We start from the raw sequence: 17,350 nt of genomic DNA, 5'->3' as shown, positions 1-17,350 counted from the left end.
GCCTGCCAGGATCAATGCCTGGCCCAGGGTGCTTTCTTCATAAAGGTTTGCTCTAATTACCATGTTCATGACTTCCCAGGCCCAGGCCCCAGTAACTGTTGAATAAATGTTTGTTAAATAAATCAAGCCTTTGATATTGCTCAGTCTCCTTTTTTATTTCTACCAACTGTTCCCCGAATTCCAGACAACTGTCTTGCAAGTTGATCACTCCTGAGACAGAGAGAAAGAACAGCTAGATCAATGGACCTGCTTTCCTGGAAAAACAGCATGAAAACCTTGATGTGCTTGGGTAGGGTGGGGGTGGGGGGCACGGGAGAGGGCTGCCAGCTTGTATCCTACTAATGGAGTGAAGGCTAAAAGAGCTTCACTTTTTTTTCCTTTAGATGAAAAACAACCTTTTCAGAAAGGTGATGACACCAGAAAACTGCCTTGTTGAGGGTTCAGTCAATGGCCCCAGGGAGGAGGCGAGCAGCCCTCTCCAGGAAGCACTCTACTTAGAGAGGGCTTGAGGGCCTCTTAGGAGCTGAGGGCTGGGAACTGGCCTCGGGTCCCACACTCTTCATCCATCTCTTTGCACTGGCAGCTGGGCCATGAGCAGGCTCCCACTGGGTCAGCCACAGGGCAGCTTTCTCTGGCTCCATGGACCCTTCCAGAATCCACCTCCTCTCACCCTCAGACCCACTGGCTTTATTCCTCCCTCTTTTCACTTGTTCTTCTCTCTGCCTGGTGCGTCCCCCTCTGCATTTAACATGCCTCCAATCTCCCCTCAGTGGAAAGAGTGGCTGACTTTATTTTTGGGGGCTCCAAAATCACTGCAGATGGTGATTGTAGCCATGAAATTATAAGACGCTTACTGCTTGGAAGGACAGTTATGACCAACCTAGACAGCATATTAAAAAGCGGAGACATTACTTTGTCAACAAAGGTCCGTCTAGTCAAGGCTATGGTTTTTCCAGTGGTCATGTATGGATCTGAGAGTTGGACTAGAAAGAAAGCTGAGCGCCGAAGAATTGATGGTTTTGAACTGTGGTGTTGGAGAAGACTTTTGAGAGTCCCTTGGACTGCAAGGAGATCCAACCAGTCCATCCTAAAGGAAATCAGTCCTGGGTGTTCATTGGAAGGACTGATGTTAAAGCTGAAACTCCAGTACTTTAGCCACCTCATGCGAAGAGTTGACTCACTGGAAAAGACCCTGATGCTAGGAAGGGTTGAAGGCGGGAGGAGAAGGGGAGGACAGAGGATGAGATGGCTGGATGGCATCACCGACTCGATGTACATGAGCTTGAGTAAACTCCCGAAGTTGGTGATAGACAGGGAGGCCTGGTGTGCTGTGGTTCATGGGGTCGCAAAGAGTCAGACATGACTGAGCGACTGAACTGAACTGAACAGTCTCGCCTCACAGAGAGGCCTTGCCCGCCAACCACCCTGGCTGACGTGGCAGCCCCCGTGTGTGCCCCATCAGTCACCATCTCTGCCTGATTTTCTTGCTTTCTTTTTTACTATTTATTTTTATCTGTGTTTTTAAATGAAATATTTCTAACAGACAACAATACAACAATACCCACCTGCTCATCTCCCAGACTTGACAAGGGCTAATATTCTGCTCGGCGTGCTTGCTTTAGATTTCTGCCCCCTACTTTACTGAGGTATAATGTATATACAATAAATGAAAAGTGGAAGTGTTAGTTACTCAGTTGTGTCCAGTTCTTTGTGGCACCATGGACTGTAACCCACCAGGCTCCCCTGTGCATGCAGGTCTCCAGGCTAGAATACTAGAATAGGTCGCCGTTTCCTTCTCCAGGGAATCTTTCTAACCCAGGGACTGAACCCCAGCCTCCTGCACTGCAGGCAGATTCTTTACCAGGGAAACCCATATGCCGTAAACACATACATTTTAAATATATTGTTTATTGATTTGGGGGCAAGTGCACCTGTGAAACAACTACCACAATCAAGATAGAGAATATCATCTTCCCCAGAAAGGCCCTGCCTCTCCCTTGTCCTGCTGGAGTTTTCTTCCTAGTACTCAGAATTATCACCTGAAATCACCTCATTCCTGACTTTTTTTTTAGTTTACCGTCTCCACTTCTAGAATGTATATTCCATGACGCAGGCATCATCTCTCATTCCAGTCCAGGCACATAGTAGGCCCACAGGCAATCAATGGAAGCCATGATAAGTACTCATTACCCTTGTGTGCTCACATCCTGACACATTTTGCGTGACGATGTCTGTAGGGTAGGTTGCTGGAAATGGAACTGTTGGGTGAAAGAATATTTACTCTTTTTGTTAATACAAAGGAGACTGCTGTCTCCCTTTCTCTTGTCTATTCAGCATTTCTCAACCTCAGCACTGTTGCCATTTGAGGTTGGGTCATTCTTTGTTTGGGGTGGTGGCTGTCCACTAGATATGGGTATTCTACAAAGGAGGGTACCAGGAGCATCCCCCATCGTAGCTGTGACAACCCAAGATGTCTTCAGTCATTGGCAAACGTGCCCTGGGGCCAAAATTGTCCCCAGTTGAGAACCACTGGTCTGTGTATATAGGCTAATTTCTTGCCATCCTAAATTGTTCTTCAGTTGAGCCCATCTCTAAACTACCCTCGATGACTAGATTGGTTGAATCTTTTTTTTTTTTTTTGTCCTGTTTATGCAGCTCAGCTGACTGAATTACAAATCCTGATCCCTGTGTATACAGTTGCATTATGAGATGAGATTCTGGTTCATTTTAGAAGCAGGGAAGGCATCACTCTGACTTACAAACCTGGGAGAAACCAAGCCCACAGGACTTCCGAATGGCTTCTCCCTGGCCTGGGCACCAGCATAATGCACAGCTCTCCTTGCCTGAGGACAAATACATATTCCAGGCCTTCGAGAACAAGAAGGAAACCCTTAGCAAATGTGTAAAGGGCTCTGAACGTCTCTGATTCCTCAAGACACTGAGTTGGCCATTTCTTTCTTGAGAAATTTGCAAGCTTGTGTGCCCAGAGCTGGACAGCAAGAATGTAAAGGGTGAAGGAAGACAAGTGGGAACCTTGTGACGTGAAGAGACAGATCCCGTCTGGAGGGCACTGCATTGTGCCCAGGTGATGCCAGGTGGGGATGTGGGCTCAGCCTTGCCAGACCTTCCTGTTTTTCAAGAAAGGCAAGAAATCTAGGCTTTTGTGTGTGAAAAATCTTGATTCTTGAATTTTATAAATGTTAGCAAGTTATTATCTGTTTGCTGCTGCTGCTAAGTCGCTTCAGTCGTGTCCGACCCCATAGACGGCAGCCCACCAGGCTCCCCCAGCCCTGGGGTTCTCCAGGCAAGAACACTGGAGTGGGTTGCCATTTCCTTCTCCAATGCATGAAAGTGAAAAATGAAAGTGAAGTCGCTCAGTCGTGTCCGACTCTTTGCGACTCCAAGGACTGCAGCCCACCAGGCTCCTCCGTCCATGGGATTTTCCAGGCAAGAGTACTGGAGTGGGGTGCCATTGCCTTCTCCAAATTATCTCTTTAAACATGATGTGAACGAAACAAAACATATCTACAGGCTGCCAATCAGCATCCTCTGAGTTGATTTCCAAGGTTGTTTCATGTTTGGTGACTAACTCAGTGGGTTCAGAAATATCTTGGTTTGACTCTTCATCCAGTCAACAAATGTTTATTGAGTATCTGCGTGTACCAAGCATTGTTCTAGAGCTGCCACTTGGTATTGACTTGTTCAAATGACTGACACCAAAAGAGATAGAGATTATGGGTGAGTGAGTATGTGGGTGGACAAAGGGTGGGGGGATGGATAGACAGATCAATCTCATCATTGAGAGATACATGCTAGAATATTACAGATAAAATATGTGATGTTTGGGAATTACTTCAGAATAAGATGAGAAGTTGGATGAGGATTTAGATGAATCAATATTGGCCATCTGATGGAATTGTTGAAGTGGAGTGATGGTGCTATGAGGAAGCCCCTTATGTGCTTCTGTTTTCTTTTAAATGTGATTGGAAATTTCCCATACTAAAAATTCTTGGGTTTTTATTTATTTCTGGCTGTGCTGGGTCCTCGTTGCTGCTCGTGGGCTTTCTCTAGTTTAGACAAACGGGGGCTACTCTCCATTGCGGTGCACGGGCTTTTCATTGTGATGTCTTTTGTTGCAGAGCCCAGGCTCTAGGGTGCAGGCTTCAGTAGTTGTGGTGCTCGGGCTTAGTTGCTTTGAGGCATGTGGACTCCTCCTGGACTAGGGATCGAACCCGTGTCCCCTGCATGAGCAGGCAAATTCTCAACCACTGAATCACGATGGAAGTTCAAAATCTTTGTCTTAATGTCCTTATCAGAAAAGCACTCTAAAAGATAAAATAGCATCATGTCTGGGACTTGGTTTAAAATATGCAGCTAAAGTTTTTTACAAGTCAGAGTATAGATGTGCTGTGGTCTGAATGTCTGTGGTCCACTCCCCCCAGCCCCTGGGAAGTTCACATGTTGGAATCCTAACATGAAATGTAATGGTGTTAGAATGCTCAGCCTTTGGGGAGTGATTAGGTCATGAAGGTGGAGCCCCGCATGGATGGGATTAGTGCCCTTATTAAAACTCCAGAGAGCTTCCCAGCCCTCTGCTAAGGAGTCTGCCACCCTGAAGAGGGCCCTCACCCAACCACGCAGGCACCCTGATCTATCAGTGTCCAGAACTGTGAGAGAGAAACTCCTGTTGTTTGTAAGCTCCCCAGTCTGTGGTATTTTGTTATTACTGCAGCCTGTATGGACTAAGACAAGATGAAACGTGTTGCAACGTGTTGATAACTGGTATAATTGGGTGATGGGTCTATGGAGATTAATTAAACTGGACTATTTAACTTGTATTTGAAATTTTCTACAATTAAAAAAATGTTTACAGGGATAAAGAGATAGGGGCCTCTTGTTTCTTGGTACTGTTGGAAGGAGGGAGTCATGCACTGGGTGCGTATATGAACTTCCCACAGCTTCCCACAGTTTGGTTGTATTAACAGCAAAGGAACGGATACTCTTCAACAAGTGATGTCCCAGTCCGAGCTTGCTGTGGTGAGGCTAGAAGCACAGGCTTTTTGTGGGCTCAGCCTGCAGGTTGAGAACAGATTTCTCAACTGGTAAAATATTACAGATAAAATAATATAATGTCTGGGAATTACTTCAAAACAATATGAGAACCTGCAGGATGGTTTCCCTGCAGGCTGGTCTGCCTCCCCGGTATCCTGCTGGGAGGCAGAATAGCACAGTGGTCAGACAGTCTGGAATCAGCCTCCCTAGGTCCAAGTGTCAGCACTACTGCTTTCTAGCTGTGTGACCTGGGACATGTTTCTGAGCCTCTGTCTCCTCCAAGCCTCAGCTTCCTCTTCTGTTAACTGTGAAGATTGAACTAATAATTTCATGTAAAGTACTCAGCACAGTACTTGGCATGTGGCATTTATTTATTATCATTATTGATGCCTTTGTTCTTACTATGTTGTTGCTGCCCTTAAATATTCTAAAAGCAGAACAAACTTTCTGAGATGGATGGAAGAAAATAATTGGGGGAAGAGGCTAAAAGAGGTCAGAAAAAGATGTACCCTCTGTCAGCTGATCCACCCATAGAAGTCCATTTGCGAGCTGCTGGAATCAATTTCCTGCATGAGAGGTGCAAAAGAAATACAAGAAAAATGCAACTTCCTGATTCTATCCTTTCTCCACAGAATGAGGTAGAACTCGGGGAGCTGCTTCTGTCACTGAATTATCTCCCGAGTGCTGGGAGGCTGAATGTTGACGTCATTCGAGCCAAGCAACTTCTTCAGACAGATGTGAGCCAAGGTTCAGGTACAGTGTGGCCCCTCCTTCTGCCATTGCTTTAACAAGGCATCTATGTTTGTTTGACACAAGGGACCTGATTTTCTTTTTCTGCATCTTGGATGCTGTTAATTAATAGGACCTTCTGAAGATAAAATAGTAACCAGATCTAGTCTGTTAGTTCAAGAGATTAAAATAAATGATCAGATGTCTCTTAGGATGAGGCAGGTAAATGATATCATTCCATTTGAAGTGGGGGTTTGATCGAGACCAGGTGTGATAACTATTGAAATCTAGATCCTCCTTGTACACATGCGGCCTGGAGGAAGTTACTTGCCTGTCCAGGTGCTATGCTTCCCTGGTAGCTCAGCTGGTATAGAATCTGCTTGCAATGCGGCATACCCCAGTTCGATTCCTGGGTCTGGAAGATCCCCTGAAGAAGGGAATGGCTACCCACTCCAGTATTCTGGCCTGGAGAATTCATTCCATGGACTGCATAGTCCATGGGGTCACAAAGAGTGGTACATGGGTGAGTCACTTTCACTTTCACCTTCCAGATGCTATGCCCGTGGAGATACCATGATCCAAGTGGCCGTAGTGTACACTGACGATGCTTTCTAATCCATGAGACCAGTGGACACCCTCTGGGGTTCTTTTTCTAGCTCATTTCAAGTGTAGCATACATCTTTATAAATCCCAGCTCCAAAAACACTGCTGTATTTCAAGTGTCTATAACACACCAATCTGAACGTGACTTTTAATGAAATAGAACAGATTACATTCCCTCCTCATGTAGCTTTCCCATGAAAGCAAAGAATATTATCATGAAAGTAGTCATGGTTGCTGGGATCTCTCCAGCTCAGTGGTGGAAATATAGTCTTTTCTAAGTGCAATAGCTAAAATAAATTACTTTTGCTATAAAGTGACAGCTGAATTTAGAAGACAACTTGTATTCTCAAAAACCACATATTAAAAACAGATTTTGAAGGGGCCAGTGGAGGGAATGGTATTAAAGCTGGAGAGTTTCCGATTCACCACAGTGGGAGAGTCAATATGATAGGATGATTAAGGGCTCCTGAGTAAAACTGCCTGGAACCAAATCTTAGTTCTACTTCTTATAAATGATGTGGCCTTGGGGAAGTTACTTAACCTCTATAAAGCTCAATTCTCTGTCTGAAAAATTGAGATAACAGTATTTATCTCGTTGGGTAGTTTAGACGAACATAAAATTAGATAATGTACATGAATTTCTCTGTAAGCTGTAAAGTGATCTAAGAATAATAGTTATAATTCTGCCATCTCTGTTTTCCCCTGTATGGGCTTTGGGCTCATGACATGGTGATGGGCTTCTAAGGGCAGAAAAACTAGGACAGGCTCTGGGTCTAGCTATTCTTCCGCTAGCTTTATCTTAACGCAAATCATTTCCTATTTGAGTTCTCGGTTTCTTCATCTGTAAAATGAACACAATGCCTGACACATGCGGGGAGCTCAGTAAATCTTGCATGGCTTAGAGAAAGAGAGAAAAGGGTGAGCAGAGAAGAAGCTGGATGGGAAAAAGAAAAAAAATATGTGGATAGATGGGGAAATGGATGAATGAAAGGAGTGGGAACCTGGAATGGATGGACTGATAAAAGATGAAAGAATGGGCAGGTTACTGGGTCAAATGGTTGCAAAGTTAGGTAAATGGATGGATTGGGTTTCATGATCTCCAACACTCTATTCTCAGACCCATTTGTGAAAATTCAGCTGGTACATGGACTCAAGCTTGTGAAAACAAAGAAGACATCCTTCTTAAGAGGCACAATCGATCCCTTTTACAATGAATCTTTCAGCTTCAAAGTTCCCCAAGAAGAACTGGAAAATGCCAGCCTAGTGTTTACAGGTAGGTAGTGTTCCAGACATTGAGAACTACAGGTGAGACATATTCAACGTATTGTCCTAGGGATAGAAGGTGATCTCAAGAGGGTGATATTTAAGAACTTCATGTCTGGTATTTAACTGCCTGGGTTTGAACTCGCCATTTGTGAATTTGGAAAAGATTTATAGAACCACAAACTATAATCATTACAAATGCAAATTTTGAAGCCAGATTTCCTGGCAGTTCCACATAATTATTAAAGTCTTAGGCAAGTTACTTAGCCTCTCTGAGTTTCAGTTTCTGTTATCTACAAAAGGTGGGCAATAATAGTACTTGTTTCATAGGTTTGTTGTGAAGATGAAGTGACTTATGACTTTGAGATAATCCTAAGTACTATGTGAGTTTGATGATACGATGATTCAAGTAGCTTATGGTCTAATAGGGAAACATAAGAAAATATGATCACCTAACTCAGAGAGGAGGATTTTGAAAGGCTTCCCAGAGGACATGGCATTTAAGTAAAGACTTCAGGTGCCACACTCTGGCTGAATCTATTGTTTCCAAAGTATAATTTAATCTACTGTTTTAGGATGTATTGGTTATCTATTGCTACAAAATCACCCCAAACTTTAGTGGTTCAAAACAATCAATATTTATTATCTCACATTTGCTGGGTCAAGAATCCAGGCATAGCTTTGCTCGGTGCTTCCAGCTGAGGTTCTCTGACAAGGCTGCAGTTAAGGTATTGGCTGGGACTGCAGTCTCATCTGAAGACTCACCTGAAGATTGGGTGGATCTGTTTTCAATCTTCTTCACATAGTTATTTGCAGGATTCAGTTCCCTGCAGAATGTTGACTTGGGGCCTCAGGTCCTTCCTGGATGTTGGCCAGTGACCTTGCCCAATTACATACCACATGGTCTGCTTCATAGGGCAACTTACAATATGGCAACTGGCTTAAAGTGGGCAAATGAGGGGGTAAGAGAGGATGAGCAAGAGGGAAGCTATAGTCCTTTTGTAACCTAGTCTTAGAGGTGACAACCTATCACTTTTGCCATATTCCACTCATTGGAAGCAACTCACTAGGTCCAGCTCACATTCAAGAGGAGGGGATTATACAAGGGTGTGGGTACTGGGAGGTAAGGATCACTGAAGCCATTTAGAAACTGCCCTCATCCACCACCACCACATAGATTGAATAGAAATAATGGTTACTATTTCCTATGTCCTTTTCACAGACTTCACCTGTATTGTTGCTAATATTCATCATAGTCTACCCTGTCGAGTCAACATCATCCTCATCAATTTACAGGGCAAGGGGCTGAGGCTTAAAACAGGAGCAATCAACCCAGGGGCTCCAGCTGGTAGACAGGCTTCAAGCTCTGATCGTGCTAGCTCCTAAGATCAAGGGATCTGCATTTCCTCAAGCACTAAGGTCATGATGGCATTAGGGATCTGACCTCATAGTTTGAGGAGTCTTGCTCCAGAGTAATTGGAAACCATCATCTGTTTAGATCCAGTCTAGAATCCTTGGCTTAGGGTCTCCCAAGAAAGCAGGCCATAACTGAAAAATCGTGCATGCAGTCCTTGCACTGAAACCTTATTGCTTCTCATCCACAAAATTGCAGATATTCCGTGTTCCAAGACCCCTCCAGGCAGGCTGGTCTGGGATTTGTCAAGACCTGTCACCCCGAGAGTCTGCATCCAATCAGGGCCGCCTGCCCTAGCAGAGGTAATGATTTCTGATAGAACCGGTGATGGCTTCTGTCCAGATTGAGTTACCAACAGACAGGGACCCCGCTCTCCACAGTGTTTCAGGTCAAGATAGAAGACAGGGATTCCATTGACTCCTTAAAGGTGGCGAGCAGGCAGTGGGAGCCATATTGAACCAAGACTGGATCCAAGCATGGAATACGAATCCTACCTCCCTCCTGAGAATAAAGGACTTATTGCATGTTTAGATCAGGAAGGGATTGGGGGAGGGGGCATTGAGAGAGCCCATGTGGAAAGTCCTGACACTTTTATATTTTACTTAAAATTTTATGACCAAAGTATCACATGCTTGTGAGTGATACAACTAAAAGAAGTGTATGAATGGAGAATCAGAAGAACAGAGGGGTTCACTGCATAGCCTGGGTCCTAACTTTATGGCCTTGGGCAAGATCTGTGTGCTTCAGTTCTCTGGTCTGTAAAACAGGGAAACCACACAAGGAGACCTCAAAGGACTGTTACCTAGATTAAAAGAGATCCATTCATAATCAGTGCTGAGCACTCTGTCAAGCACAGAGCAAGCCCTCAGCCCTCAGGAAATTATACTCTCTTCCTCACCTCCTTCCAGGCCCTTCTCCCTGAAGTCACCACCTTTAATGCCCTGGTATGTCCCACTCCGCACTTTTCTCCTTGTTCACACAAATGTCATCCACATATGGAAGAGTCAGTTCTTTTAAAGAGATATTCATTAATTCCAAAACTGTGTATTTAGCAATCCCTGCTCTCTTGTGGAGGTTTCTGGACCATTCTGTGGCCATCATTCTGACACTTGCTCCTGTTTCAGGAGCAGTGAATGTGTTCAGTCCCTCCAGATCAATGCAGATATGGATGGATCTAAGTCCTTATTTTTAATAACTGCATCATACAGCATCATGTGGCAGACTATGATAAAAAAAGCCAAGGAGCAGGGATGGAAGTGTGTGACAGAGCATCAGAGCCCGTGTACGAACTCTGGAGGACCCTCCCCGGAAAAATACACAGAAGGACAGAAAATATTGCATACAGTTCTGAGTTTACTTATTTTTTGTGCCACTTTAGATCCCATATGTGAAGCCCACACAGCTGAAGTCTCAAACTGTAGCGGCACTCCCATCCCCCACCCCAGCTCACACCCTGCATCCCTGTTTTGACACCCCCCAACCCCAGCTTCAGGGGGCTGTTGTCATCTGTGGCCATCAGACAAGGCCTGTACTCTCCATTTGTGGAAGACCTGCTTCTCTCCTTTAAAGGCCTTAGCTCAGATTTTTCAGGTTAAAAGCCCATTGAAAATATTCTTTGTAGAGTAGGAAGGATTGCAGACTTCAGTGTCCCCCTAAGCGAGGGAGTCTCAAGCCTGGCTTTGCTTTGGAATCAGCTGGGAGTTTTCACCTGCTGCCAGTGGCCAGATCCCACCACAGAGCTGGGGTCCTGGGCTCTTTAGAAATATCTGTATTTTAAAGCACCCCAGATAGTTCTAATGCTCAGTCAGGGTTCCGAACCACACACAGCTTTGAGTGAAAATCCCCGCTGGGGTGGCATTTGCAGAAAGACCACTGGCTGGAATAATAGAGAAATGTGGATTGAGCTGGGAGCTATCTCAGCAAAACTGTGACTCTCCGGAATTCAAATCCATGAGGTTCTAACTTGCTTTATTTATCAGCTGGGGAAAGAGCTGTCACCTCCAGGCTAAGGATCTGAAACGCAGCCCATTAGCATGTTTCCAAACACTTCCTCACAAAGAGAAGGTTGATCTGCAATTTAAGCATTTGCCGAGAATCCTGGTAAAAGCCTGTAATTAGCTGGTGGGCTGGGCTTTCTGAGCAGTTCGTTACTGTGTGGGATGAGGTTCTTCAGCAGTTTTCAATCAGGTAATTTTTGCAGCTGAAGTTTAAAAGAAAAGAGGGGGGAAATGGCTTTTTGAGTCCTGAGACAACAGCATGCGGTCCAGAGACCTTCTAGAAAGTAAAGTGGAGTTGGCCACTGAGGTTATTGGGCTGTTACTGGAAGTAGGAGCTAAAAAGAAAGGAAAGAAAAAAAGAAATGTAGCTTGATAACAGCTCTTTGAAAAATTAAAAATAGAATTGCCATATGATCTAGCATTTCTGCTTCTGGGTATATGCCCAAAAGAATTGAAAGCAGAATTCAAGACATTTGCACACTCGTGTTCATAGCAGCCTTATTCACAACAGCTAAAAAGAGCAGAGGAGGAGGGGTGGGGGTTGAGGAGTGGCCAACCTAAGTGTCCACTGATGGGTGCATAGATGGATAAACAGAACCTGGTGTATACATACAATGGCATGTTGCTCAGCCTTACAAGAAGGGAAACTGATACATGCTCCAACATGGATGAGCCTAGAGGACATTATGCTAAGTAATAAGCCAGATACAAAAGGACAAATACTGTATCATTCCCCTTATATGAGGTACTTGGAGTAATCAAACTGATAAGAGACAGAAAGCAGCATAGGTTATCAGGGGTGGAGGGGAGGGGAGAATGGAAAGTTAGCGTTTAATGGGTAGAGAATTTTAGTCTGGGAGCATGTAAAGATTCTGGAGATGGATGGTGGTGATGGCTGCACCGTGTGGATTGTCTTAATGCCACTGTATACCTTGGGGCTTCCTGGATGGCTCAGCAGTGAAAAGTCCGCCAGCAGTGCAGGAGACGCAGGAGAGGCGAGTTCAGTCCCTGGGTCAAGAAGAACCCCTGGAGGAGGGCATGGCAACCCACTCCAGTATTCTTGCCTGGAGAATCCCATGGACAGCAGAGGCTGCTGGGCTGCGATCCATAGGGGTGCAGAGAGACTTGACTGAAACAACTGTGCATGCACGCATACCTTAAAGTGGTTAAAATGGTACATTTTATGTTACATGCATTTTACCACAATTTTAAAAAGCAAGAGAAAGAGAAGAAATGCAGCTTAAGCTCTGTAGAACCCCAGGGATTCTGAGTAGTTCCTGGAGGCTGAGGCCGGACCCTCGCAGACTGTCCTCTCTGAAGGGTTAAGAACAGTGGTTAGGGGCCAGATCCTTGAGCAAGATTCCCAGGGTTCACTCAGCTTCTCTTTGCCTCAGCTTCCTCATCTGTAAAATGGGGACAGTGGTCCTGACTTCAGTAGACTGTGGTCAAGCCCAAAATGAATTAATACATATGAAGGCTTAGAATGGTGCTCAGCTCAGAGAAGGTGCTCCTTAAGTATTGGCTACTATTATTACTATTAGACAGACACCAAATTTATGCAGCTAGATGCCGTCTTAAAGCTTCTGAAAGAAGATGGGTTATTATATATAAATAAATACTTTGTTCTAGCCACTTTGTCAGTTTGGAGTCTGAGATTCTGTGGAAATCTCAAAAAGGGAAGGAAGCACTTATTTTGTAGACTGAGACTTACCTGGGTGGGGTATTTTCTCCTCTTCCAGTCACTTCCAGAAGAAGACCGTCTGTCTGCTTGGAGGTGAAGTTTGGGGGCGCTTGCTAGATTAGAAGTAACTGAAGTTTCATGTCCTGATCCTCTGACCCGGCCTTCTGAAAATCATTCAAAGCTCGACCTCATCTGGTGACTGCAGTCAAGAGGCAGTTAGCTTAGAAAAGGTTCCCAGCACCTGGGGGCAGCGGTAGGGACCCCTGCCTACAGGTAGCCTCTGATGCCAGAGCTGGGGACCGGCAGGGTCCAGCTCCCTGGGCCAGGAGCCAACCAGGCATCAGTCCCCACTGAATGACTTTTTTTTGAGCAAATACCGTGTGCTGTTGTTCAGTCGGAATGTCATGTCCGACTCTTTGTGACCCCTGGACTGCAGCATGCCAGGCTTCCCTGCCTTTCACTATCTCCTGGAGTTTGCTCAAATTCATGTCCACTGAGTCGGTGATGCCATCCAACCATCTCATCCTCTGCAGCTAGATGCTCCTTACTCAGTAGACCACCAGGTGTTCATGACACACGTTCTCACGGAGCTTACTTCTAGCAGAGGGACATTAATCAAATGCCACAGCAGTAACAAACTCATTGTGAATTGGTCTGAGGGTTATGAGGCGGAGAGCAGGGCCTGTTGCAGAGTACCCGAGTCCGTCTGGGGAGTGAGAGGAGGCGATGTGGGGGCTGGGAACTGTAGGGTGTAGGGAGGGAGGCGAGGTCCGGCAGGGCTGGAGGAGAAACCGAGCCTGACTTCACACTGCAGCCTGGTGCTCATGGGCTGCCAGCGGTCAGCAGGGAAGACCCGTGCCCTGCTGACCCCCCAAACCTGCTAGAGTTTCTCAAGGCAGCTGCTACAGGAATTGACCTGTGCATAGGCTTAGAAAGGGAGCCTTCAGTGATAACCAGCGCTGAGCAGCTGCACAGCACCCGGGAAGGGAAACGAGGCAATGACTGACACTCCTAGCTTTTTACCAACTCTCAGCGTCTGTAGTGAGAACTAGAAAACTTGGTACCTCAAACTTTCACATGCACAGGCATTCAGCAGGGGTTTGTTAAAATGCAGATTCTGGCTCTGTCTGGGGTGGGGCCTGGGATTCTGCATTTCTGACAGCACCCAAGTGATGCACATGCTGAGGTCTGCAGACCACACTTTGGGGAGCAGATCCATAGAGACCCAGGAAGTGCATTAGGGTGAGTGACCGTCTTTCTGCCTGTGTTAGAAAGAATCAAACTCTCCAGTAGTGATCCTAACCTCTGCACATCATTAGATTTTCTAACCCCATCTGTACGTTAATATTACATGGGGTCTTAAAAATATCCTGATGCCCAGGCCCCAGAGCAACCACATCAGCCAGAGCCCCTGTATCTTGGATGGGGTGGGTGTATCTTTCAAAGCTCCCCAAGTGGATCTCTTGTGCAGTCTGGACTGGCAAGCATTTGCCTTCCTGTTCTGCCTCCCTCCCCATCCCGCTATCTGCTTGGAGGCCTCCCAGACCCCTCTCTGATAGTGAGTTCCAAGGCACCTGGTCTGTTTTCCATAATTGCTTGGCTTTCTGCAGCTGTAGCATCAAATTGGTTAATTGAATCTGCTGGTGAGATGAGACGGGTGGAGAGGCGTGGAGGAGAATGAGGAGGGAGGTCTGGAGCACAATGTGCCACCCTCTTGCCTGGAAAGACCTCAGAGTTGAATGGGCATCAGAGGACATGCTGGAAAGGTGTCAGGGTTTGGGACGTGGGGCAGTGGTTTTCCAGTGGAGGAGAGGAGAGCTAGCCAGTCTGAGAGGGGCATAGCCATTCCTTGAGAGCCAGAAACCCCCTTGAGATCAAGATGCTGTGGATATGTTCCAGGGTACAGATGTTCCTCAACATCTGGCCTTGGCCCACCTATGCTCTGCCTCCTCTCTGCAGCCTCCTGCATGCTCTGACTTCTCCCCTCCCAGACCTACTCACTGGGCAGCAGGCCCATCTCTGCCTCCTAGAGAGATGGTTGCTCAGAGTATGGATTGAAGTGTGCAGTTTGGTTCAGATGTCACCTTTACCACTCAGCAAGTGCGTGTGACCTTGGGCGATTGAGATCTCTCTTCTGAGCCTCAGGTTCCTCCTCTGTTTATTCCAGTCTCAACAATTCAGGTAAAAAGCTTTGGGCAATGCCTTGTACATAGTTGTTGCTCAGTAAATACCAGATTGATTATGATGATGATGGTGAGTGGACCCTGGAATGACCCAGACTTGGGTTTGAACCTTGGCCCTACTAGAACCAGCTGTGTGACTTCAAGAAAATTACTCCACCTCTTTGAATCCCAGCTTTCTCTTGTGTAAAATCCAGCACGTCATTCCTATTATGGGAATTAAACACAGGTCAGCTTGTGGACCTTTCCATCCAGAAATGACCACTTGGAAATTCATATCTGCTGTTCTAATCATTGCAAAGTGCATGAGAATCAAAACACTGACATTTTTGAGGTTAGCCGCTCAGCCCAGCATCTGACTCCTCACCTACACACCAGTATCCCACATCTGCCAGAAGCTACAGTGTCCGGGAGCCAGGGCTGGACACTAAAGCTGTGTGGACTTAGCTCCAGAACCAGGCCAGCTTGTGCTGCCTGCAGTACCTTGGGGGTGGAAGCGTGTGAGGAGCTGGCAGTGGGCACTTGGCTCCATCCAGACCTGGTCATGGGCAGTGAGCAGCAGAGTGGGGAAACTAGAGCCTCGGCTTTCTAGCCAGAGGGCCTTGAAAGTGGATCCCTGGGAGCCAGAATGGGAAAGGTGAAGAGAGGATACAGCTCCAGAAGGGATCCAGTGAGCTTGTGTGTGAACTCCTAAACTCATCCTCAGGCTGTGCAGGAGCAGAGATGACTCCACACAGTGTGTCAGAGACTGAGCCCAGAACCGCAGGGTAGACCACCACCCAGGTCCTGAGCTGGCCCCTGGGGGATGCAGGTGATAGGCAGGTAGTAATAACACTGCAAAGGCTTTGAAAACTGGCCTGTCACTGGAGTAATGGCACATGAAGGCAGGTTAGAACTTGTACTCTGAGCCTAGCCTGTGATCAGTTGCCTGCTACAAGTAAAACAGATCAACATGTTCAGTAGAATTGGGACAACACCTATACTGTCATAAGATTTGAAATACCCAGGTTGCAATCCCAAATTACCTGATGTATGAAGACCGAGCAAAATTTGACAAATTCCTAGAGTTAATATAATCAACAAACATTAACCACAAGATGACCCAGATGTTGCAATTATCAGACAAAGACATTAAAACAGCTATTATAACCATGCTTCAGAAAGTAAGGGTGAACCATCTTGAAAAGAACGATAAGATAGAGAAGATCAGCAGACCAGCAGGTACAAGAAGAGAAGGTATAAAAAAGAACCAAATGGAAAATTTAGAGCTGAAAAGTACAATAACTGAAATAAAATATTCATTGGATGGACTCAATAGCAGAATGGAAACAACAGAGGGAAGAGTTTGTGAACCTGAAGCAAGACCAGGAAAAATTAGGCAATCTGAACAACAGAGAATAAAAAATTCTCTGAGTGGTGGCAGGGCAGAGGGAAAGAATAGAAAAAAAAGACCTATGGAGAAATATTAAAAAGTCTAATACTCATCTCACATGAATCTCAGGAGAGAAGAGAAACAGTGGGGAGCATTGGGATGGGGGTGAATGACTCCAGCTCAACAGAACCAGTACTGTCCTTCGCTTCCCAGAAAGCATCAACACGTCATGAGTAGACAGTATTCCATGTGGACAAGGTCAGCTAGATCTAGCTTCACACTCTGTGTGACTGCAGGCAAGTTGCTTTACCTCTCCGAGCCTCAGTTTTCTTGTCTGAACAATGGGAACAGTAATATTTGTCGTTATCGTGAGCCTCCTATATCTCACTTATCTTTCAACACCATATAAGGTATGATCTCTCTGATGGCTTGGGGAAACTGAAGCTCACAGAAGGGAAATGCGATGAGTTGAATCAACTGCAAAGACTGAGAGAGCATCCCCACAAGGCTGTCCTCGATTCAGACACCCAGCTCAGGGATCCTCAGAACCACCTTCACTTCAGGCCAGTTGGCTACAAATTCACAAGCCCTGTGACCAGACTCAGGTTTATTAATTTACCAGAATGACACACAGGACTCAGGAAAGCACTACTTATGACTAGTTTTATGATAGCTGAAGGATGCAAATTAAAATCCGTCCACTGACTCGATGGACATGGGTTTGGGTAGACTCCGGGAGTTGGTGATGGACAGGGAGGCCTGGCAGGCTGCACATCATGAGGTCGCAAAGAGTCGGACACGACTGAGCGACTGACCTGAACTGAGGAAAGAGATGCTCAGGGCAGAGTCCAGAGGGTCCTGTCATCCTCTTCCTGTGGAGTCATGGGTGGCAGTACCTCCGCCTGGTCACAAGGGGGTGACAGTGTGCATTGTATTGCCAACCAAGGAGCCTTTGATACCTACCGTTTTAACTGGGGCTTGATCACACTCTGTCCAGTGGCCGACCTTCTGTCTCCAGTGCCGCCTGGAGGTCCAGCTTGGGCCTCAGTCATCGGGGGT

At 46.0% G+C, this 17,350-nt stretch overlaps 1 protein-coding gene across 1 annotated transcript in view; it reads left to right on the top strand.

The window, feature by feature from the left end:
- SYT17 (synaptotagmin 17) overlaps window positions 1-17,350 on the top strand; it is an 83,872-nt gene that overhangs the window by 45,131 nt on the left and 21,391 nt on the right. Inside the window, exons 6-7 of the mRNA XM_040257043.1 lie at window positions 5,685-5,805; window positions 7,502-7,657. Of these exons, the coding sequence (XP_040112977.1) occupies window positions 5,685-5,805; window positions 7,502-7,657 (277 nt within the window). The remainder of the gene's footprint in view (window positions 1-5,684; window positions 5,806-7,501; window positions 7,658-17,350) is intronic.

The sequence above is a fragment of the Oryx dammah genome, unplaced genomic scaffold, assembly GCF_014754425.2.
Source record: "Oryx dammah isolate SB20612 unplaced genomic scaffold, SCBI_Odam_1.1 HiC_scaffold_2, whole genome shotgun sequence".
In the NCBI taxonomy this organism is placed as follows: domain Eukaryota; kingdom Metazoa; phylum Chordata; class Mammalia; order Artiodactyla; family Bovidae; genus Oryx; species Oryx dammah.
Note: the sequence above shows the minus strand (reverse complement) of the source record. Positions and strands in the feature narration are given on the sequence as shown.